Source organism: Scyliorhinus canicula, chromosome 9 (assembly GCF_902713615.1).
Source record: "Scyliorhinus canicula chromosome 9, sScyCan1.1, whole genome shotgun sequence".
NCBI classification, from domain to species: domain Eukaryota; kingdom Metazoa; phylum Chordata; class Chondrichthyes; order Carcharhiniformes; family Scyliorhinidae; genus Scyliorhinus; species Scyliorhinus canicula.
In genome coordinates, this window is record NC_052154.1 from 16219408 (window position 1) to 16242748 (window position 23341).

Sequence of the window (23341 nt, forward strand, 5' to 3'; positions counted from 1 at the left end):
GTGTCCTGCAAAGCGGTCAATCAGTCTGCGTTTAGTCTCTCCAATGTAGAGGAGATGCATTGTGAGCAGCGAATGCAGTAGTCCCAATTGAAAGAAGTGCAAGTGAATCGCTGCTTCACCTGGAAGGAGCGTTTGGACAGTGAGGAGGGAGCATTTGGAATGGGAGGATCAACTCAGAGTTACGGCAACTTTTTCCAAGTCATAAATTTTTTTAAAAAGTTGCACGGGTCAAGTCAATTTCACCTAAACTCTCCACACTAAAGGGCAGAGCTATCTGGAAGGATACAATCCCCTGCCTGTCCGAAGGGTTCCTCTGTTTCAACCTTTGCAGTTTTTCCAGTTCTTTCATTTCCCGATTTCTGACACTGTTAAATTTCTTGATGTCAGCCTGGTTTAGAAGTAGAAAGAGAAACAGAACTAATTATGATGCTTTCCAAAACAAGGGCATGTGTAAAGTTTTATAAGCCAGTATTCTATGAAGTTCATTTACATTTTATTGTGACAGGAACTCTAATTCAATTGTGCAACTTAATAATTGTTTTGTCGTACAGAATGCCAATATTGCTGGATATGAACACATGTTGCCAAATGTTTTGATCTTGCACTCATCAGAACAAACACAAGAGTGCCAAATTTCAAACAATCACAATTTATACCACAGGTGAAAAGGGTGCTGATTGGTTGGAAAGTTGACTCTGATCGGCTATAGAGAATGCGACGAGGAGCAATGGGATATGAAGCTTGACAAGCCAACCCTGGTGTGTTTGCTTGTGGACTCCTGGGGAGGAGGGGCCGGGGGTCCTGCATTCAAAGGCACTCAGTTCCTGATTGGCGGACCTTGCATCAGGAAGGGAATGGGAGGGTGTCCCCTGAAAACCACGTCCCTACCCCACCCTATTAAACCCTCCTACCATCAGATTCCCGAGCCAGGGCTCCTCCTCAATCTGAGCCTTGGGTAGGCATGGTACTGGCAGCAGCCACGTCTACCCGGTGGCTTTGCTAAGTGCAGAAGAGCTGCCGGCCTCTGATTGGCTAGCATCTCTTGTCAGGTGGGCCCTAGCTCCCAGGCGAAGGCCTGTTTAGTGCCTGAGTGGTACAAGAGGTGGTGGGTTCTTCCTGTAAAGAGGCAGCAAGAGTTCACGCTGGCGCTCCAGCTGGCAGCTGAGACTCCATTACTGCCACAGATTCTGTTGTACGACCCCCTATTCCAGACCCAACAGCGATTCTTCCACCATCTATCTTGTCAAGTCCCTTTCGAACATATATTTCAATGGAATGGCCACTCACTCTTACAAATTTGAGGAAATTGAGTTATATCACTCTACCCGGAGTTTCACCACGGGCATCACCCATCCACCTTCCATTTTTACTTTGAGAGTTTGTGTTATCTTTCAACAATTACTTTTATGAAATAAATTTAGAGTACCCAATTCATTTTTTCCAATTAAGGGGCAATTTAGTGTGGCCAATCCACCTACCCTGCACATCTTTTGGGTTGTGGGGGCGAAACCCACGCAAACACGGGGAGAATGTGCAAACTCCACACGGACAGTGACCCAGAGCCGGGATCGAACCTGGGACCTCGGTGCTGTGAGGCAGCAGTGCTAACCACTGCACCACCGTGCTTCCCAGAACAATTCTGAAGGGAAACTAATAATGAACAATGATCAATGCCCTTTTCTCCTGATAGATGGTATTGACCTTCTCTGTATTTAACAAAGAACAATACAGCACAGGAACGGGCCCTTCGGCCCTCCAAGCCTGCACCTATCACATGTCCTATCTAGACCAACCACCTGTATCCTTCTATACCCCGTCTGTTCATGTGCCTATCCAGATAAGTCTTCATGCTTTTTAATTTCAGGATGGATGTCCAGCCTTTGCTGTTTTTTTTCCCTTTTGTTTTGAACTGTCCCACGTCCAGTGCTTCACCCTCTCTCGCTGTTATCCAAGAGGCTAAGTGGTCTGAATCACAGCTGTCACCACAATATCCAACTACATCAGCACTTGGAGGAGTCAAAAGGATTCCACAGTAATAGTTACCAGTCCTTCGTGCTTAACGCAAACAGGCTGTGACAGTGAAGCGCTAATACTGCCCTGCCTGGCCTCTCATCCTGCAACCTCTGGAACCTCGCACTTATTCTAAACCCTGAATCCTAATTTTCACCCAAGTCCCATGCACCCCTTTGCTCACCGATCCACATTGACACACGGTCCAGTAAAGACTTGATGGGCTGAATTTTATATACAAATCCTGCCACCGCAGCTCAAAGCGTGGGTGGGGAGGGAGTCAAACCTGCTTTGGCGGGTGGGCGGTGGCAGAACCCAGGCCGTATTTTGGCAACAGAAGACACATCCCTATTAAATATGGCAGCTTGTCCCTAAAAGCTGCTCGCCCACTGCCTGAAATTGACACTTCAGTGGTTTATTTGTGCTCCTGGCAGCTGGGTTGTCTGCAATCCTTCCCATGCCATTTTGTCGGCCCTCTTGTCTCCCTTCCACCTTGTTCCCGAAGGGCTGATAAAATTCGGCGGGATGTTAAAATTCTCATTTCCCATTCTTACTTTCAAATTTGGGGTTGGAAAATAACTTGACTTTTGGTGAATTAGAAGCATTGCTGAAGAGAATTAAGTAGGAATGAAGAAATAAAATACCCGTTTGGATTTTGTTAGCCGACCGTATTCCTTTAATGGTCCAATAACCTTGGCATCCAGTCTTTCCACCTGATACGGGGAAGAAGGCAAAGAATGAATTATTTCAAAGGCCGATCTCATGAAGAAATTGGTACCACAAATCTAATTGTGAAGTTATGACAAAAAATTGTGACAGCAATGTTGGCCAATTCCTTCATGTGGTAATTAACTTCTATGATGTGCTTATCACCCCTTATCACTTGATCTGCACAGTCTCCCTGAGCATTTCATTCTTTCTCTGTGTAAGAAGCCTCAACATAGTGAAAGCTGATTATTACTGATTATTATTGTTATCATTTGCTAAAAACCCCTTGTGGAATAATAGTCAAGATTTTACTTATTACATCCGTAGGAACTTAGGAAAAGGAGCAGGCCATTCAGCCCCTTGTGCCTGTGCCATCATTTAATGATGATGTGGAGATGCCGGCGTTGGACTGGGGTGAGCACAGTAAGAAGTCTTACAACACCAGGTTAAAGTCCAACATGTTTGTTTCAATCACTAGCTTTCGGAGCACTGCTCCTTCCTCAGGTGAATGAAGAGGTATATTCCAGAAACATATATATACAAATTCAAAGATGCCAGACAATGCTTAGAATGCAAGCATTTGCAGGTAATTGAGTTTTTACAGATCCAGAGAGAGGGGTAACCCCAGGTTAAAGAGGTGAGAGGACAGTTGGTAGGATTTCGCAAGCCCAGGCCAGATGGTGGGGGATGAATGTAATGCGACATGAATCCCAGGTCCCGGTTGAGGCGTTGCCGCGCGTCCTGAAGGCCGCCTTGGAGAACGCTTACCCGGAGATCAGAGGCTGAATGCCCTTGACTGCTGAAGTGTTCCCCGACTGGAAAGGAACATTCCTGCCTGGTGATTGTCGTAAGATGTCCGTTCATTCGTTATCGCAGCGTCTGCATGGTCTCGCCAATGTACCATGCTTCGGGACATCCTTCCCTGCAGCGTATGAGGTAGACAACGATGGCCGGGTCGCACGAGTATGTACCGCGTACCTGGTGGGTGATGTTCTCACCTGTAATGGTGGTATCCATGTCGATGATCTGGCATGTCTTGCAGAGATTGCCATGGCAGGGTCACTGTTCTGAAGGGTGGGTAGTTTGCTGCAAACAGTGGTTTGTTTGAGGTTGCACGGTTGTTTGAAGGCAAGTAGTGGGAGTGTGGGGATGACCTTGGCAAGATGTTTATCTTCATCGATGATGTGTTGGAGGCTGCAAAGAAGATGTTGTAGTTTCTCCGCTCCGGGGAAGTACTGGACGACGAAGGGTACTCTGTTGGTTGTGTTCCGTGTTTGTCTTCTGAGGAGGTCGGTGCGGTTTTTTGCTATGGCGCGTTGGAACTGTCGATCGATGAGTCGAGCGCCATATCCCATTCGTACGAGGGCATCTTTCAGCGTCTGTAGATGTCTGTTATGCTCCTCCTCGTCTGTGCAGATCCTGTGTATATGGAGGGCTTGTCCAGAGGGGATGACTTCTTTAATGTGTTTAGGGTGAAAGCTGGAGAAGTGGAGCATTGTGAGGTTGTCTGTGGGCTTGCGGTAAAGCGAAATGCTGAGGTGACCGTCCTTGATGGAGATGAGTGTGTCCAAGAATGCAACTGATTTTGGAGAGAGTCAGATGGTGGGATGGAACTTACTGATGTCATCGTGTAGTCGTTTCAGTGACTCTTCGCCGTGGGTCCAAAGGAAAAAAATGTCATCGATGTATCTGGTGTATAACGTCGGTTGAAGGTCCTGTGCGGTGAGGAGGTCTTGTTCAAACAGGACCACTGTCAATGTGAAGTTTCACATTCTCCCCGTGTCTGCGTGGGTATCACCCCCCTCCCCCCCCCCCCCCCCACCCCACCACACCACACCACCCCACCCCACCCCAACCCAAAAGATGTGCAGGGCAGGTGGATTGGCAACACTAAATTGCCCCTTATTGGAACAAAATAAAAAAAATAAAAAAATATCTGCAATACTTCGTTGCCACATTCTGGCACCTGTTCAGGTACACAGAGGGAGAATTCAGAATGTCCAAATTACCTAACAAGCTTGTCTTTCAGGACTTGTGGAAGGAAACCGGAGCACCCGGAGGAAACCCACACAGACACAAGGATGAAAATGAAATGAAAATCGCTTATTGTCACGAGTAGGCTTCAATGAAGTTACTGTGAAAAGCCCCTAGTAGCCACATTCCGGCGCCTGTCCGGGGAGGCTGGTACGGGAATAGATTTCAAAATTTACTTTAGTTTGCAAAATGTGTTTGTAGAATTATTTTCTCACAACATTCCTGCAGCAATAGATTGTGGAACTGATTAGAGGCAAAGCTAAATTAGATTTAGTATTGTGTAATGAGGCAGGTTAATTAGCCATGCCATAATAAAAGATCCCTTTGGAAACAGTGATCATAATACCATTGAATCCCACATTAAATTTGAAAGTGACAAACTCAAATCACAATCAAGAAACTTGAACGCAAAGCCAATGTCGTACAAAAATCGTACACAGGTACGAGGGGAGAACTGGTTATGGTTGATTGGGTAAATAGGCTCATAGGTATGGCAGTAAATAAACAGTGCGAAACATTTCAGCCTAGCCTGGATGTCAGGCTGCATCTAGCGATTGCTAAATAAAGCAATTTCATTACGACATTCCAAAACTGCTGGACTTTGAATTCTTCAATATTATTGGATATCTGATCTAAGGAAATTGAGATACAGTCATCTGGCATTGAAGACAAATGGACTTCAGTGCTTTATATCAAAATATTGGTACTGGTACAGTCTCTGAAGGAGAAAAGAGGGGTGGATTTTTTGACTGGAGCCCTTCCATCAGAATGTCAGGTCCCAGCTGAATCATCAACAATTTCAAATGCTGATGACCTCCAGAAATTTTTCACCATTTCTTCTTGATTTTTGGCATTAGTTGATTTTGTTCCTCTTTCTATTTGAATGTGGTGAAGAAAAGAAAGCGACAAGCTTAAGTTCTGTTTGACTGAATGGGAGGTCGCCCATTGCATTCCCCAATCTTTCAAATAACTTTTTCTTCAAATGTTCATTCCGAAGTGACTCTTTTGATTTCACTTGCTGCGCATCAGCTAGGACTGATTCTAATCCTGAAACTACTTCCTGTAGTTAATGGGAATTAATGCTTTTCAAACTTGCTGAAACTTAGGCAATTCACTCATCTTTGTGCTTATTTCTTCTCTGGCTAATAATATTTGTGGGTTGTTGGTCTTGGAGTGCAGGAAGGATTTTTACCACCCTCTGTGAGAAACTATCTCCACTTGGAGAAGCAAGGGTTGATCAGGGATAGTGAGCATGGCTTTGTCAGAGGGAGCTCATACCTGACAAATTTGATTGAAGCTTTTGAGGATATGACCAGGTGTGTAGATGAGGGTAGTGTAGTTGATGTAGTTTATATGGATTTCAGCAAAGCCTCTGACAAGGTTCCACATGGAAGACTTATAAAGAAGACAAATGCACATGGGACACAGGGTAATTTGATAAGGTGGATTCAAAATTGGCTTAGTTGTTGGAGACAGAGGGTGATGAGCTTTTTAGTGACTGGAAGCCAGTGTTCAGTGACACACCGCAGGATCTATATAAACAACACAGGTGACTATGTGGGGGGTAGGATCAGTAAGTTTGTGGATGACACAAAGATTGGCCACGTGGTTAACAGTGAGGTTGAGTGTCTTAGGTTACAGGAAGATATAGACGGGATGGTCAAATGGGCAGAAAAATGTCAGATGGAATTTAACCCTGAAAAGTGTGAGGTGATACACTTTGAAAGGAGTAATTTAGAACATAAGAACATAAGAACTAGGAGCAGGAGTAGGCCATCTGGCCCCTCGAGCCTGCTCCGCCATTCAATTAGATCATGGCTGATCTTTTGTGGACTCAGCTCCACTTTCCGGCCCGAACACCATAACCCTTAATCCCTTTATTCTTCAAAAAACTATCTATCTTTACCTTAAAAACATATAATGAAGGAGCCTCAACTGCTTCACTGGGCAAGGAATTCCATAGATTCACAACCCTTTGGGTGAAGAAGTTCCTCCTAAACTCAGTCCTAAATCTACTTCCCCTTATTTTGAGGCTATGCCCCCTAGTTCTGCTGTCACCCGCCAGTGGAAACAACCTGCCCGCATCTATCCTATCTATTCCCTTCATAATTTTAAATGCTTCTATAAGATCCCCCCTCATCCTTCTAAATTCCAACGAGTACAGTCCCAGTCTACTCAACCTCTCCTCATAATCCAACCCCTTCAGCTCTGGGATTAACCTAGTGAATCTCCTCTGCACACCCTCCAGTGCCAGTACGTCCTTTCTCAAGTAAGGAGACCAAAACTGAACACAATACTCCAGGTGTGGCCGCACTAACACCTTATACAATTGCAACATAACCTCCCTAGTCTTAAACTCCATCCCTCTAGCAATGAAGGACAAAATTCCATTTGCCTTCTTAATCACCTGTTGCACTTGTAAACCAACCTTCTGTGACTCATGCACTAGCACACCCAAGTCTCTCTGAACAGCGGCATGCTTTAATATTTTATCGTTTAAATAATAATCCCGTTTGCTGTTATTCCTACCAAAATGGATAACCTCACATTTGTCAACATTGTATTCCATCTGCCAGACCCGAGCCCATTCACTTAACCTATCCAAATCCCTCTGCAGACTTCCTGTATCCTCTGCACTTTTCGCTTTACCACTCATCTTAGTGTCATCTGCAAACTTGGACTCATTGCCCTTGGTCCCCAACTCCAAATCATCAATGTAAATTGTGAACAATTGTGGGCCCAACACGGATCCCCGAGGGACACCACTAGCTACTGATTGCCAACCAGAGAAATTTGACAAGGAAGCATTCAATGAATGGCTTGACACTGGGAAGTTCTGCCCTTAGATCTCTGAAGGTAGAAGGGCAGGTTAATAGGGTGGCGAAATGAGACACTTGGCTTTATCAATCGAAGCATAGATTACAAAAGCAGGGAGGTCATGTTGGAGCTGTATAGAACTTTTATGAGGCCACAGCTGGAGAACTGTGTGCAATTCTGGTCACCACATTATAGGAAGGATGTGATTTCACTGGAGGGGGATGCAGAGGCGATTCACCAGGATGTTGCCTCAGATGGAATATTTAAGTTATAAAGAGGGGTTGGATAGGCTTGGGTTGTTTTCGCTGGAGCAGAGAAGACTGAGGAACGACCTGATCAAGGTGTATAAGGTTATGAGGGGCATGGACAGGGCGGATATGGAGCAGCTGTCCCCCTTAGTTGAAGGGTCAGTCACGAGGGGAGACAGGTTCAAGATGAGGGGCAAGTAGGTTTAGGGTGGATTTGAGGAGAAACCTTTTTTACCCAGAGGGTGGTGACGGTCTGGAATATACTGCCTGGGAGGGTTGTCGATGCAGGTTGCCTCACATTCTTTGAGAAGAACCTGGATGAGCCCTTGGCACGTCGTAACATTCAAGGTCAAGTGCTGGCAAATGGGATTAGGGAGGTAGGTCAGGTGTTTTCCATGTGTCGGTGCAGACTCGATGGGCCGAAGTGCCTCTTCTGCTCTATTATTCTGTGATTCTGAAGAAATTCCTCCTTACCTCAGTCTTAAATGGCTTACCCTTTATTCTGAGATTAAGTCCCCTGGTTTTAGACTTCCCAGCCGGGGAAACATCCTATCTATGTCCACCCTGTCACGCCCTGGAAGAATTTTGTAAGGTTCCATGATGCCACCCCTCATTCTTAAAGAAATCTAGGGAATACAGACCCAGTCTCCTCAAACAACAATCCGGCCATCCAGGGATTGATCTGGGGAACCTCCATTGTACTCCTGATGGTGGGGGTGCCCAGTACCAGGGGGGACAGTCTGAGGATACGGGGTAGACCATTTCGGACTGAGATGAAGAGAAATCTCTTCACCCAGAGAGTTTTCGGCCTGTGGAATTCACTACCACAGGAAGCAGTTGAGGCCAAAATCATTGAATGTTTTCAAGAAGCAGTTAGATATATCACTGGGGTCGAAGAGGATCAAAGGATATTGGGGGGGGGGGGGGGGGGGGGGCAGGATCAGGCTATTGAGTTGGATGATCAGCCATGATCATAATGCATGGTGGAGCAGGCTCGATGGGCCGAATGCCATCCTCCTTTTCCTATTTTCTATGTTTCTATATTTTTCTCATATCAGCAACTTGGGATATATGCAAATTACCTGAAGCATGCATTTGAACTTAATATTGTCTCCAAGAATCTGACAAAGACAAAGAGGGGGGGGAAAAAAACTTGAATACTTGCTGCATTTGAGTTTGAATATCCTGTACCATGCAGTGGTTTGCCAGCACTTCCCCATGCAGCGAGTTCCTAAGTTCAGCTGAGCTGTCAAGGGTAACTTAGATGATGTTGAGTAGAGGCCTAGTATCTCCATCCACCCACTTCCGCAGAATGAAGGCTAAAAGGTCACAAGAAGCATCTCCCAGGACTCTCTTGATTCCCTCAAAGTTAGAATTCACAAAGCAACATTGCTAAATAAATACCTAAAGGTGGTGATTGAAAATGTTATTACCTGAAAACTATGAATAACAGACCATTTCGTACCAAACTAGTATCTCTGTGATTCCAGAATGCAATTACGTGTGCAAGTGATAAGCATTTACTCATATTATTTTTCCCTAGTGAGGGCCCTGTACAGTGCGATACAAAATATACCTTCCAAACCCATGACCACTACCATCTAGAAGGACAAGGGCAGCAGATACCTGGGAACCCCCTCACCTGGAGATTCCCCTCGAAGTCACTCACCACCCTGACTTGGAAATATATTGCCCATTCCCTCGCTGTCGTTGGGACAAAATCCTGGAACCCCCTCCCTAACAGCACAGTGGCTGTACCTACACCTGAAGGACTGCAGCGGCTCAAGAAGGCAACTCGTCACCACCTTCTGAAGGGCAACTAGGGATGGGCAATAAATGATGGCCTAACCAGCGACGCCCACATTCCAGAAATTAATTTTTAATAACACAATGTCACAAAATAAATCACCACCATGAACAGTCTTTACTGTGAACCTTACTACCTCTGCCTGACGATAGTCCTGAATTTTGGACATCTCCTCTCCGAAGTCCTTGAGGCATCGTCGCATCTCTGGATTCTCGGTGTTTGCAAAGTCCATGATCTGTTTTATCAGCAGGTCAACCTTGTCTCTCAGTCTGGCATTCTTCCGTGTGTAGGAAGCCAGGAGCAAGCAGAATTGGCCCAGATACTTTTCTGCATTGTCTACTGTCCCTTCCATGATCTGAACCTGAGAATCCCTTTTTGAAAAGAAAAAAAAAAATCAAAAGGTGAAAGCAGGACACGGAGAGAGCAGCAATTCCACATAATGCTGTGAGGGATAGAGACGCTGGAAGCATTAATGAGGGGTGAGTGAAACTCTGCAATAAAAACCCGAGACAAAGCAGAATTTTGGTAGTGGAATGGTGTTGGGTTAGTTCCGAGATCTTCTGTGCTGAATCCAAGCTAATGAAGACATTGATTTCTTTCTAAAGTTACAGCAGTCATCAACCGTCTTTACTGGTGGAAATTTCAGATTGAGCCAACGCTGCAGTTTCTTGTTTGTTCCCCTTTGCCTATTTGTCAGCTGCTCAGATGGCCTCTTGAATTCAGTGGACAAGAGGGAACCGAATCTCCAACTTGCAAGACTGGTTTCCACAAATACCGAAACAAGCTCCTTGATGTACCATCAATTGAACGCGAGACGAGTTGCTGGACAAAAGTATGGCTTTAATCAGCTAGATGTTAGCCCTGCGATCGATTACAGTATAAGGACGACCGCCGGGAGTACTGGGTATTTATACCCCGCCCTGGAGGCGGGGTTAACTCAGCCTCTCGACCAATCGGGGAGCCGTCACATGACTGGTCTCAACCAACCGGTCGAGAGGCACATGACCGACCAGGGTCAATGGTAAGCTGGTGTTCTGCACCAATGGCAGGCAGCTATGCTAATCATACCACCACACTCCTTGTGCAGCTCTGCCCCCAATTCACTTTTATAAATAAGTCGGCTTTGTCCTGCCTCAAATCTGTTCTGACTCTTGATTTCTTTTTGGACTTTGGTGAATCTGAAAGACAGCCTCAAATCCGAGGAACATTTTCCACCCCTACAGGGCAACATGACAGGGCTTGCTACTCACATGCCTCTGAGCTTCACTCTGTTCTAAGTTTAACGACAGGCATCAGACTTAGTGTTGAGGTGCTCACCTGCACACAATCGCGTACCTCTAGATCCTTCTGTGCAGTTTTGGCTGCATTGCCGAGAGTATAAATATGACCTTAAGGGCGAGGGCAGAAGAAAGATTGCTACCAGCAAGAAAAATAGCTGAAGAATAAAAAACAATTCACATTCCACCTAATCCCGCCGAGAAAGGACTCTGCTTTTTATTTTGGTTAGAGCGCACCCATGAACATACAAAATAGGAGCCGAAGAAGGCCATTCGGCCCCTTGATCTGATCTGTTTGTATTTCGAGTTCCACATTCCCATCCACAACCTTTGAGTCCATTGCCCAACAAGAATCCATCTCCCTCCAATCTGAAGGCTTCTTAGTTGGCTTCTTTCCGCTAGTAGCTGATGAGTATCTGCAGTTATAGGAAGCTGCTGCTTAACTCCACTCACTAACCCCCACCCCCTCCCCCACCCCCACCCACCCACCATCACTCCTGCACTCCCTCTCTCTTTTAGCATCCGTTGCTTGAAACAAGAGGAACTGTACTTCACTGAGATGTTTGGTTTTCTCTATCTCTTTGCTGGAGAATAGTTTGCAGTCTAGTGGTAGAATTAGACCCCCACCATTTCCCGCTGTCTCAATTTTCTGTCATCTTGAGGGTGCAGTAACGTGGATCCACCAGTTGGGTACAAACAACCACTGTTTATTTACACCACATGCTCCGTGCACAGCAGTACAGCCACAATGCTGCCTCGTGGACCCATTCTGTGCACAAACTATCGATTAGATGAGTGGGACACATAACTCTTCAGAAGATCACCCCTTAAGGGTCCAGCTACTACAGAGGGTACAGCTTCCCCCTCTGGCCTTTCTTCAAATGACAGCCTTGGCCGTGAGTGCAAGAAAGCTGCTGGCTTACAGGAGGCAATCAGCAGTGGGTAGGGAAGAGGCCATCAATGTGAGGTCGTCACCAAGAAAACCAATATGGGAATTCAAAACTTCCTCACCCAGAGAGTGGTGAGAATGTGGAACTGACTCTCACAACGAGTGGTTGTAGTGAATGGTACGGGTGCATTTAAGGGGAAGCTGGACAAGCCGGTGAGGGAGAAGGGAATAGAGAGTCACGATGATAGATTTAGATGAGGAAAGATGGGAGGCGGCTTGTGTGGAGCATAAACACTGTGGACTGGTGGGGCCAAATGGCCGATTTGTGTGCCAGATATCTTGGCCGAGGTTCTCCGAGCCTTCGCGCCGCCATCACGCTTGGCACACGGACGGGAAATGGGGCGTCAGACCATCAAACGGGTCCAACGCCTTCCAGCGATTCTCTGGGGACCAATCGCTCACGTGCGGTCGACGCGGCGCCGGTCGGGGGCCATTGAGAGGTCCCTCGATGATTCTCGAGTTCCCGCCGACGTGGTTCACTCCTGGTTCCACCTGGCGGGAGCTCGGAGTGGTGGCTGCGGACACAGTCCAGGGCTGCCCGGGGGGGGGGGGGGAATCCATCACGGGGGTGGGGGCTCCAAGGTGGCCAGGGTTCCGATTGGGGCCCACCAATCGGCGGGCCCGCACGATCTGGGAGGGGGCCTATATTGTTGGGGCCAGCCCGGTGTGGGTCCGCCATGTGGTGCGGGGGCCATGGCTGGAGGTGCAGGGCCCCGTATCGGCAGCCGGAGCTGCGTGGCCCCCTTCAAAACGGATAATCACTCCAGACTTTAACCAGGAAAGTCCAGAGTGATTCGTGCCCGTTTTCTCGGGGGCGTGGGGACATAGCCCCATTATGAGAGAATTCCTCCCCTTATGCCACCCATATGCAACCCTGTGAAATCCATATATCCAATATAATCCATATTGCTGACCATTTCTGATCCAGCAATCAGAGCCATACATAATCACTGTATAACCATTGAGAACAGCAGCCTTCCACAGCCCAGTGAAATCAGAATGTGGGACCCGAACTGCTGGTGACTGTCGACTGTGGAATGAACGTGAGACCGTCTGTTCATCACTTCAGTATCACACCATTGTCATTTACCTGAAAATGAGGAGAGTTCTGGTCTGTAATTTAATGGTATTTCAAGGAGAGGTACAATTGGGAGGAAAACAGTTACTTGGGAAGAGGAATATTGACTGTTCTTGTTGTGATAAGAAGGGCAAAATCCTTTACACCTCCTTCCCCTCCTACTTTTTCTTCCTCCATCATTCCAGAAAAGAAACCTGTCCGTCAGTGCACTTGGCTATGGATCTGCAATACGTCCACAACATTGTTGCCTCCCGACTGATAATGAATCTCGGCTCTGATAGGTTCTCTTGAGTCTGTCGCAGCTATTTCTGTATTTGAAAGAAATGCTCCCAACTTGTAACCTTTTCCCCTCTCGCAGTTTGCATCCTGAGCTGAATGTTAGGTTGTTGCTGCTTTAATTGTGGAAGTATTTTTCCCTCCTTGTTGCGGGCCTTGTTATTTTTTTTTACAACTGCTTCCCTAATTGCAAGCAGGCAGAGAGGGGCCACCGTGTCTGAGGCTGCCACTTTGGAGATGTGTAGGAGCAGCCTGGGTGTCATTCTCCCTCCCCCATTGCAGCATGACCAAGATCAATCACATGGTGCTTTACTCTGTTCCACAAACCCCCTTCCCCCTCCCCCACTGCTCCCTGCATACATTTCTCCAAAATCAATCTCTTAAGGCACTTGGCTTTATGAATGGGCCACAAGGTTATACAATATCAGCTTGGATTCTGCAGAGTCTGCCTTTAAATCATCTGTGTTACCTCCAGGCTTGTGAACAAGATAAATCTGTAACATTCATCCGCATCATATTCATGAGGCCCGGCGGTTATTGATCTCATTATCATAGACTTTGAACCTCCCCTTGTCAAGAGTTCTGAGGCCTTACCATTCTACCAGAGCGGCTGCCCCCCTCATGATGTGAGAAAGCGATGTCTTGGTAATAGTCCCACTTTAACCAGCAGTGTTAGAAAACACTCCCCCTCCACACGTATATCATTCATCACTTTTCTGTCCCTCTTCAGTTCTGTAGAGGGTCATGTGGAGTCGAAACGTTAACTGTTTCTCTCTCCACAGATGCTGTCAGACCTGCTGGGTGTATCCAGCAACTTCTCTTTTTATTTTAGAAAACAGACTATCTGGTCATTATAACATTGCTGTTTGTGGGAGCTTGCTGTGCAGAAATCAGCCACTGTGCTCCGCACCTTACAGCAGTGAGTGTACTTCAAACAAACTTTCATAGAATTTACAGTGCAGAAGGAGGCCATTCGGCCCATCGAGTCTGCACCAGCTCTTTGAAAGAGCACCCTACCCAAGCCCACACCTCCACCCTATCCCCATAACCCAGTAACCCGACCCAACACTAAGGGCAATTTTGGACACTGAGGGCAATTTAACATGACCAATCCACCTAACCTGCACATCTTTGGACTGTGGGAGGAAACCGGAGCACCCGGAGGAAACCCACACACACACGGGGAGTATGTGCAAACTCCGCACAGACAGTGACCCAAGCCGGGAATCGAACCTGGGACCCTGGAGCTGTGAAGCAATTGTGCTAACCACCATGCTACCGTGCTGCCATTGCTCCACTTTGGTCCAGTGTGTCCTTGCCCTTGGTCACTGACCAAGTAATCCCTGTTGGAATGTTGGGTATGTGAGTGAAGTAAGCATTGAATTCGCCGATTTGACTCTGTTCATGTCAAGAAGGTTGCAACCTGAGGTCTGAGTGATGATTGACCCTTTAGTAAGGGATCATTGGCCTACAGGTGTCTTTGGAAATGGACTCCAGCATAAAATGGATGCTTTCATAGAATCGTATACCATATGTGGAGGCTATTTGGCCTGCAGTGTCTGTGCTGGCTCATTGAAAGAATTCTCCGATTAGTCCCCCCTCCCCTAGCTGCAATTTTCATTTCTTTTCTCAAGTACATATTCTAGTCCTTTATTTTAAAATAGCGATTGAACTTACTTCCACCACCCTTTCAGTCGGTGTGTTACATACAAAGGATTACATCAGATATAAACCTCAGAAACAGGCCATTTGGCCCTACCAGTCCATGCTCCACTTTAGCATAATTTTTAAAAATTCATTTCTGGGCCAGCATTTATTGCCCATCCTAGTTGCCCTTCAGATGGTGGTGGTGAGCTGCCTTCTTGAACCACTGCAGTGCTTGAGATGTAGGTATACCCACAGTACAGTGAGGGAGGGAGTTCCAGGATTCTGACCCAGGGACAGTGAAGGAGTGGCGATATATTTCCAAGTCAGTATGGTGAGTGACTTGGTGGGGAACTTCCAGGTGGTGAGGCTCCGAGGTATCTGCTGCCCTTGCCCCTCTAGATGGTAGTGGTCATGGGTTTGGAAGGTGCTGTCGAAGTAACTTCGGTCAATTTCTGCAGTGCATCTTGTAGATGGTACACATGACTGCCACTGTTCATTGGTGGTGGAGGGATTGAATGTTTGTGGAAGGGGTGCCAATCAAGCTGGCTGCTTTGTCCTGGATGGTGTTGAGCTTCTTGAGTGTTGTTGGAGCTGCACTCGTTCACGCACGAGGAGAGTATTCCATTACACTCCTGACTTGTAGATGGTGGTCAAGCTTTGTGGAGTCAGGAAGTGAGTTACTTCCCGCAGGATTCCTTGCCTCTGGTCTGATAGCCACAGTATTTATATTGCTATAGTCCAGATCAGTTTCTGATCAATGGCAACACACAAGGTGTTGTAATCTCGGGATTACTCCCTGTGCCACGTGCCAGTGAGGCTAGAAATAGGAAGATAGAGCAGCTAAACACGTGGCTAAACAGCTGGTGTAGGAGGGAGGGTTTCCGTTATCTGGACCTCTGGGAGCTTTTCCGGGGCAGGTGTGACCTGTATAAGAAGGACGGGTTGCATCTAAACTGGAGAGGCATAAATATCCTGGCCGCGAGATTTACCAGGATGTTGCCTGGCATGGAGGGCATTAGCTATGAGGAACAGTTGAATAAACTTGGTTTGTTCTCACTGGAACCACGGAGGTTGAGGGGCGACCTGATAGAGGTCTACAAAATTATGAGGGGCATAGACAGAGTGGATAGTCAGAGGCTTTTCCCCAGGGTAGAGGGGTCAATTACTAGGGGGAATAGGTTTAAGGTGCGAGGGGCAAGGTTTAGAGGAGATGTACGAGGCAAGTTTTTTACACAGAGGGTAGAGGGTGCCTAGAACTCGCTGCCGGAGGAGGTGGTGGAAGCAGGGATGATAGTGACGTTTAAGGGGTATCTTGACAAATACATGAATAGAATGGGAATAGAGGGTTATGGACCCAGGAAGTGTAGAAGATTTTAGTTTAGACGGGCAGCATGGTCGGCACAGACTTGGAGGGCCGAAGGGCCTGTTCCTGTGCTGTACTTTTCTGTGTTCTTTGTTATGTGCAGGGTAGGTGGATTGCCCACACTAAATTGCCCCTTCATTGGAATAAAGAATTGGGTACTCTAAATTTATATTTTAAAAAAAATTTGATGAATAAAAAAAAATGATGGAAGGAAGTAGCTGAAGATTGATGAAGTAGCTGAAGATGGTTGGGCCTAGGAAACTATCCTGAGGAACTCCTGCAGTGATGTCCTCGAGCTGAGATGACCAACCTCGAACCACCACAATCATCTTTATTTGTGCCAATTATGACTGCAAACAGCTGAGGGTTTCCCCGCTAATTCCCATTGACTCCAGTTTTGTTAGGGCTCCTTGATGCCATACTTCAGTCAAATGGGGACTTGAAAGCAAAGGGCAGCCACAGTCACTTGCAGCTCACTGCTGGCATTCAGCTCTTTTGTCAGTGTTTGAACCAAGGCTGTATTGAGGTCAGGAGCTGAGTAACCCTGGTGGAACCCAAACAGGGAATCCATGAGCAGGCAATTGCTGAGTAAGTGCCGCTTGATAGTGCTATTGATAAGACCATAAGACATAGGAGCAGAATTAGGCCATTCGGCCTATCGAATCTGCTCTGCCATTAAATCATGGCTGACATGTTCCGCATCCTCATTCTCCTATCTTTTCCTCATAACCCCATGTCCCCTTATTAATCAAGAACCTATCCATCTGTCTTAAAGACACTCAGTGATTTGCGTCCACAGCCTTCTGCAGCAAAGATTCACCACCCTCTGGCTGAAGAAATTCCTCTCATTTTTAAAGGATTGTCCCTTCAGTTTGAGGCTGTCATCTCGGGTTCTACATTTCCTACTGGTAGAAAGATCCTCCCCAAGTGCACTCTATCTAGGCCTCTCAGTATCTTGTAAATTTCAATAAGATCCTAACTGCCGACTGAACCTGCACGTTAACCTTAAGAGAATCTTGAACTAGGACTCCGAAGTCTCACTGCGCTTCTGATTTCCTAAGCCTTTCCCCATTTAGAAAATAGTCCATGCCTCCATTCTTCCTACCAAAGTGCATAACCTCACACTTTTCCACATTGTATTCCATTTGCCACTTCTTTGCCCACTCTCCTAACCTGTCCAAGTCCTTCTGCAGCCCCCCTGCTTCCCCAATTCTATCTGTCCCTCGGCATATCTTTGTATCATCTGCAAACTTAGCAACAGTGCCCTCATTTCCTTCTTCCAGATCGTTCATGTATATTGTGAAAAGTTGTGGACCCAACACCAATCCCTGAGGCACACCACTAGTCACCAGCTGCCATCCTGAAAAAGACCTCTTTATCCCCACTCTCTGCCTTCTGCCAGTCAGCCAATCCTCTATCCATACCAGTATCTTACCCTTAACACCATGGATTCTTAACATACTAAACAACCTCCTGATGTGTTAGGCAGGTTGGTTCGACGTTGACTGCAACTGGATGCAGGGAAGCTAGAAACAAACGTCTGACACCGGAGATGATCCAACACTGTTTTATTTAACTATGAACTGCTGTACATGTTCAGCTGTGGGTTGACACTCTACTAATCCTACTGATGACCTCTTACTGGCTCGACCAGACTTACTAGCTACCACATGGCAGTGGCGCCCACTAGCTTGTGTACTCTGACTGTCTCAATATCTGGGTCCTGAGAGAGAGGGAGTCTTAATGCCCTGTGGGCTTTATAGTGGTGAAGTCCTGTCTGGTGATTGGTTGTTCTGTGTTGTGTGTTCATTGGTCATCCTGTGTGTCAATCACTGCCTGTCTGCATCTCATTATATACATGAGTGGATATGATGACACCTCCTATGCTGCACCTTGTCAAAAGCCTTCTGGAAATCTAAATAGATCACGCCTAAATAGATAACCCTTTCCATCACTTTGCTGATGATAGAGGGTGGACCGATGGGGCAGTAATTGTCCGGGTTGGATTTATCCTGTTTCTTGTATAAAGGACACACCTGCGCAATTTTCCACATTGCAGGTTAGATGTCAGTGTTGTATCTGTACTCAGGGCTGGCCCAAGGTACCGGCAACTCGGGCAGTCGCCCGGGGCGCCATGTGCTAGGGGGCGCCAGAGACTCGGGTCCCGCGCATGCGCAGTTGGGCCGGTGCCAACCAGCGCATGCGCGGTGGCCGCCCTCCCCCAGGGCGGCCCCTTCCGCCCCCCCTCCGACCCCCTTCCGTCCGCCCCTCCGGCCCCGCCCCCTCGGCCCGCCCCCCCTCCTCGGCCCGCCCCCCCGCTCCTCGGCCCCCCCCTTCCCGGCCCCCCCCCCCTTGGCCCCCGCCACCCCTCGGCCCCGCCCCCCCCGAAGGGCGCCGAAGTTCAGCTTGTCCGGGGCGCCAGCAACCCTAGGGCCGGCGCTGTCTGTACTAGAACAGCTTGGCTAGGGGCACGGCAAGTTCTGGAGCACAAGTCTTCAGTCCTATTGCCGGAATATTGTCAGGGCCCGCAGCCTTTGCAGTATCCAGTGCCTTCAGCCATTTCGCTGCATGTCTTCTGGTTATCAATCTGCCTGACAGGGGAAACAGTCCTCCGACGTATCTTGTCAAAACACCTTTAAGCGCATGAATCATTTAGACAGTAAAAATGAGATGGAGGGAAGCGTATGAGCTGGATTAGGGAACCACTGTATTAATCAAACCCATGGCAGGTTAGTGCCGATATGCCCCGAGCAAAATGATGGGCAACTCCTGCGAAACAATGTTTGGTTGTGTCCCTATCAGCACTCTCCTGTGTGGCATCACTGAACAATCGGGTGGGGACCCTGGGCACCTTTACACTTCTTTACGTTGTAAATGTTGGTGCGGCTGAAGCTCTTTGTTACTATATTGAGGTGAGAAAGACGCTAGGAAAAGGTTAACCTGAAAGAGGGAATGTTTGGAGTCAGGCCAAGGGGTATAGATCCAGATAAGTCCTGAATTGCAACAATGGTGCACAAGCAGGAACTCTTTAAAACTATTTCTACTACAGATTTTTCTTACTTTTCTGGATCTTGGTAAGTGTCTAGCCTGATGGTGCAGTCCATTTATTCAATAATTGTCAATAAGGTCTGGAGATTGGTGTGCCCTGAATGAGATTGTAGTTTGTGTTAATATTTTTCAGTGCTTTATCAAACAACAACAGCTTGCATTTACATGGCACCTTTAATTTAACATAATCCAGGGCAGCACGGTGGCCTAGTGGTTAGCACAGCTGCCTCACGGCGCTGAGTTCCCAGGTTCGATCCCGGCTCTGGGTCACTGTCCGTGTGGAGTTTGCACATTCTCCCCGTGTCTGCGTGTGTTTGGCCCCCACAACCCAAAAATGTGCAGAGTAGGTGGATTGGCCACGCTAAATTGCCCCTTAATTGGAGAAAATAATTGGGTAATCTAAATTTATTTAAAAAAAAAAAAAATTTAACATAATCCCATAAGACATAGGAGCAGAATTAGGCCACTCGGCCCATCGAGTCTGCTCCGCCATTCAATCATGGCTGGTATTTTCTCATCACCATTCTCCTGCCTTCTCCCCATAACCCCTGACCCCCTTCTTGATCAAAAACCTATTTATCTCTGCCTTAAAGACACTCAGTGATTTGGCCTCCACAGCCTTCTGCGGCAAAGAGTTCCACAGATTCACCACCCTCCGGCTGAAGAAATTCCTCTTCATCTCGGTTTTAAAGGATCATCCCTTTAGTTTGAGATTGTGTCCTCTGGTTCTAGTTTTCGTACAAGTGGAAACATCCTCTCCACGTCGACTCTATCCAGGCCTCGCAGTATCCTCCTGTACGTATCAATAAGATCCCCCCTCATCCTTCTAAACTCCAACGGGTACAGACCCAGAGTCCTCAACCGCTCCTCAGACAACAAGTTCTTCATTCCAGGGAACATTCTTGTGAACCTCCTCTGGACCTTTTCCAAGGCCAGCACATCCTTCCTTAGATCCTAAGGCAGGTCACAGGAGTGTTATCAGGCCAAATCTGACACTGTGGCACAGGAGATATCAGGACAAATAATAAGTTTTCGTCTCAGAGGTTAGATTTTAAGGTGCATCTTAAGAGAGATAGTGAGGAAGAAGCTAATGGAAGGAATTTCAGAGCTTAGGCCCGGGTTAGCTGAAGGCACAAGAACCAATGATAAAAATCTGAAATCACAGAATCGTTATGATGCAGACGGAGGCCAGCGCATCTGCACTGGCTCGCCAAATGAGCATTGTGGCTTATCGCCTTTCTCCTGTCTTTTCCCCTGAACATTGTTTCTATTCAAATCATCATCTAATGCCCCCTGGAATGCCTGCCTTGACTCTGCCTCTACCACACTTCCAGGCAGTGCGTCTCAGACCCGAAGCACCCGATGTGTGAAAAAGGCCCGTCCTCACATGCCATTTGCTTCTTCTGCAAAGCATCGTAAATCTGTGCCCTCTCATTCTTGATTCTTCTACGAGCCGGAACAATTTCTCCCTATCCTCTCTGTCCAGCCACCTCGTGATTTTGAACTCTCCTGTCGGTGCTGTATTTCTCTATCTTCTCTATCTCTATCTATCTAAATCTCCTCCCAGCCTTCCTCCCTCCAAGGAGAGGAATGTGCAAGAGCAAGCCAGATTGGAAGAGTGCAAAGGGGCGGGGGATTTGAAAACAAGGACGATCATTTCAAAATCAAAATGTTACCGGGTTACTCGGGGAGGCAGTGGCATACTGGTACTGTATTGTCACTGGACTAGTAATCCAGAGACCCAGGGTCGTGCCCTGGGGACAGGGTTCAAATCCCACCAGGGCAGATGGTGAAATTTGAATTCAATAAAAGCCTGGAATAAAATCATAGAATCGCTAGAGTGCAGAAGGAGGTCACTCGGCCCATCGAGTCTGCACCGACCCTCTGAAAGAGCACCTTACTGAAATCCGCTTCCCAATAAACCCTTAACCTAACCTTCACATCCCTTTACACTAAGTGGCAACCTAGAATGGCCAATCCTGCTAACCTGCACATCTTTGGACTGTGGAAGGAAACCGGAGCACCCGGAGGAAACCCACTTGATCATGAAACCATTGCCGATTGTCGAAAAGCTCTTCTGGTTCACGAATGTCTTTGAACGAAGGGAATCTGATATCCTGACCTGGGCTGGCCTACATGTGACTCCAGACCCACAGAATTGTGGTTGACTCTCAAATGCCTTCCGGGATGGGCAATGATTGTTGGCCCAGCCAGCGATGCACACATCCCATGAACAAATTAGGAAAATACTTTTTTTTTTAAAAATGAAATGAAAATCACTTATTGTCACAAGTAGGCTACAATGAAGGTACTGTGAAAAGCCCCTAGTCGCCACATTCCGGCGCCTGTTCGGGGAGGCTGTTACGGGAATCGAACAGGTGCTGCTGGCCTGCCTTGGTCTGCTTTCAAAGCCAGCGATTTAGCCCAGTGTGCTAAACAGCTTGTGAGCCAGTGTAGTTCCACGATGGGTTTTGGGTGAAGAGTACTTGGCCCAAGCTGAGGTATAGGTGAGATATAGAAACAGAATGCATGCGGTTAATTGTCAAGCAGATTATTTAATATCTGGGAACTATTGAGGTCACCACTTTTTCATGCCAACTTGAAATCATTTCAATGGTGATTGAGAGGGAGATTGACAGGGAAGGAATGTTGATGAATTAATAGAATGAAGGATATCCACTAAAATTGGCAAGATTCATCAGGGAACGTGAAAATGCGTAACCTTCCCCAAAACCTCTCGTGCATGACACAAAACGTGAGGAAATAAGAAAACCAATGAAAGCAGAAAACGAGATTTAAAGGTTGCTTATGACACTCGATGTTATTGTGACATCGCAGCAGTAACGCTGACTAAAGTGACAATTTGCCAAAAAAATGCCTTTTACGTACAGAATTAAATACGAGGGTGGTGTTTTGTTCAAAGTTGTCTGCAAAGTCTTTTACAGACCTCCATTTTGCAGTCAGAAAAATGAGGGGAGTATTTCTAGACGTTAGCCATTGCCCAGTAAATGATTAACTTCTAGAATGGGCCCAACCTAATTGGCAAAGTGGCTCTAAATGGCTGCTGAACTTGTTCTTGTTAATATTCCATCCGTCAGAAGTCCTGACTGGCCAGCACCAAATTTGGTTCCCTGAAGAGGCGTATAAAAAAATAAATTGTGTTTAAATTGATTAGGTTCCCAGCTGCATTGATGCCACGAGCAGTGGTAGTTTGCTGTGTGCATCAGTGACTGACACAGTCCCTCCCACCTTTTAAATCACACTCATTTTTTCCACTAATCTAAACATTTCTGAAGGTGGATTTATAGACACCTTGCCCTTACCTTGATAAAGAAGAATTCATTTCCCCAGAATCGTTCTGAATTTCCTTCCTTATTTAAATGGCAGACAACGTCAGCTCGTTCCCAGAAGGTAAGCAAAGTATCGGTGTCTCTGGTTGTTATAGAGACGACAAACACGCAAAGCAAATCACCTTTATCGCCCACTATTTCTCTCAATCATCACTAGATGGCAGCAAAGAAGCACTTACTAACCCAATTATGTGTTTTACACGTAATTCTTCGTATAACAAATGTTGAGAGACCTGTACCTAAATGCAACTTTGGAAGGTTTCAACATGATGCAGACCAATTGTGTTTTTTTTTTTGTAATACATTCACGCAGCCTCGTTTTCATGTTCTGACCCTTAGACCATGTCGCGGGATCAGAGATGACTTGTTTCCACTCTGGATTGATGGGTTCTGGGATGGCTGATTATACCCCATACGTGACTGGCAGACTCTACGCTGGGATTCTCTCAGCCCATGCCGGGTCAGAGAATCGGCAAGCTGGGCGCAAATCGCGCAATGCCGCCCCGACGCCGGTCCACCGATTCTCCTGTGAGCGGAGAATCGGCGCCATTGGCGCCGGCGATTCTCCGCCTGGGATGGGCCGAGTGGCCAGAAAAACAACCCGAGTCCTGCCGGCGACGTCCACGTCTTGTCTTACCCGGCAGAACCTCGGCGTGCATCCTTCCGGGGCGGCCTGGTGGGGGGGGGTCCGACCCCTGGGGGGACCCTCCGCTGTGGCCTGCCACGCGA

The 23341-nt window shown here is 47.1% G+C and overlaps 1 protein-coding gene across 2 annotated transcripts in view; it reads right to left on the reverse strand.

Annotated features, from left to right (window-relative positions):
* The window catches only part of LOC119970966 (CBY1-interacting BAR domain-containing protein 2-like), a 38505-nt gene extending 15758 nt beyond the window's left edge, over positions 1-22747 (reverse strand). For both annotated transcript variants that reach the window (XM_038806076.1, XM_038806075.1), the window contains exons 1-4: positions 22586-22747; positions 9761-9995; positions 2655-2723; positions 287-388 (exon numbers count right to left, since the gene is read on the reverse strand). In XM_038806076.1, the coding sequence (XP_038662004.1) occupies positions 287-388; positions 2655-2723; positions 9761-9995; positions 22586-22605 (426 nt within the window). In that variant the 5' untranslated portion in view covers positions 22606-22747. The remainder of the gene's footprint in view (positions 1-286; positions 389-2654; positions 2724-9760; positions 9996-22585) is intronic.
* Between the last annotated feature and the right edge of the window lie 594 nt (positions 22748-23341).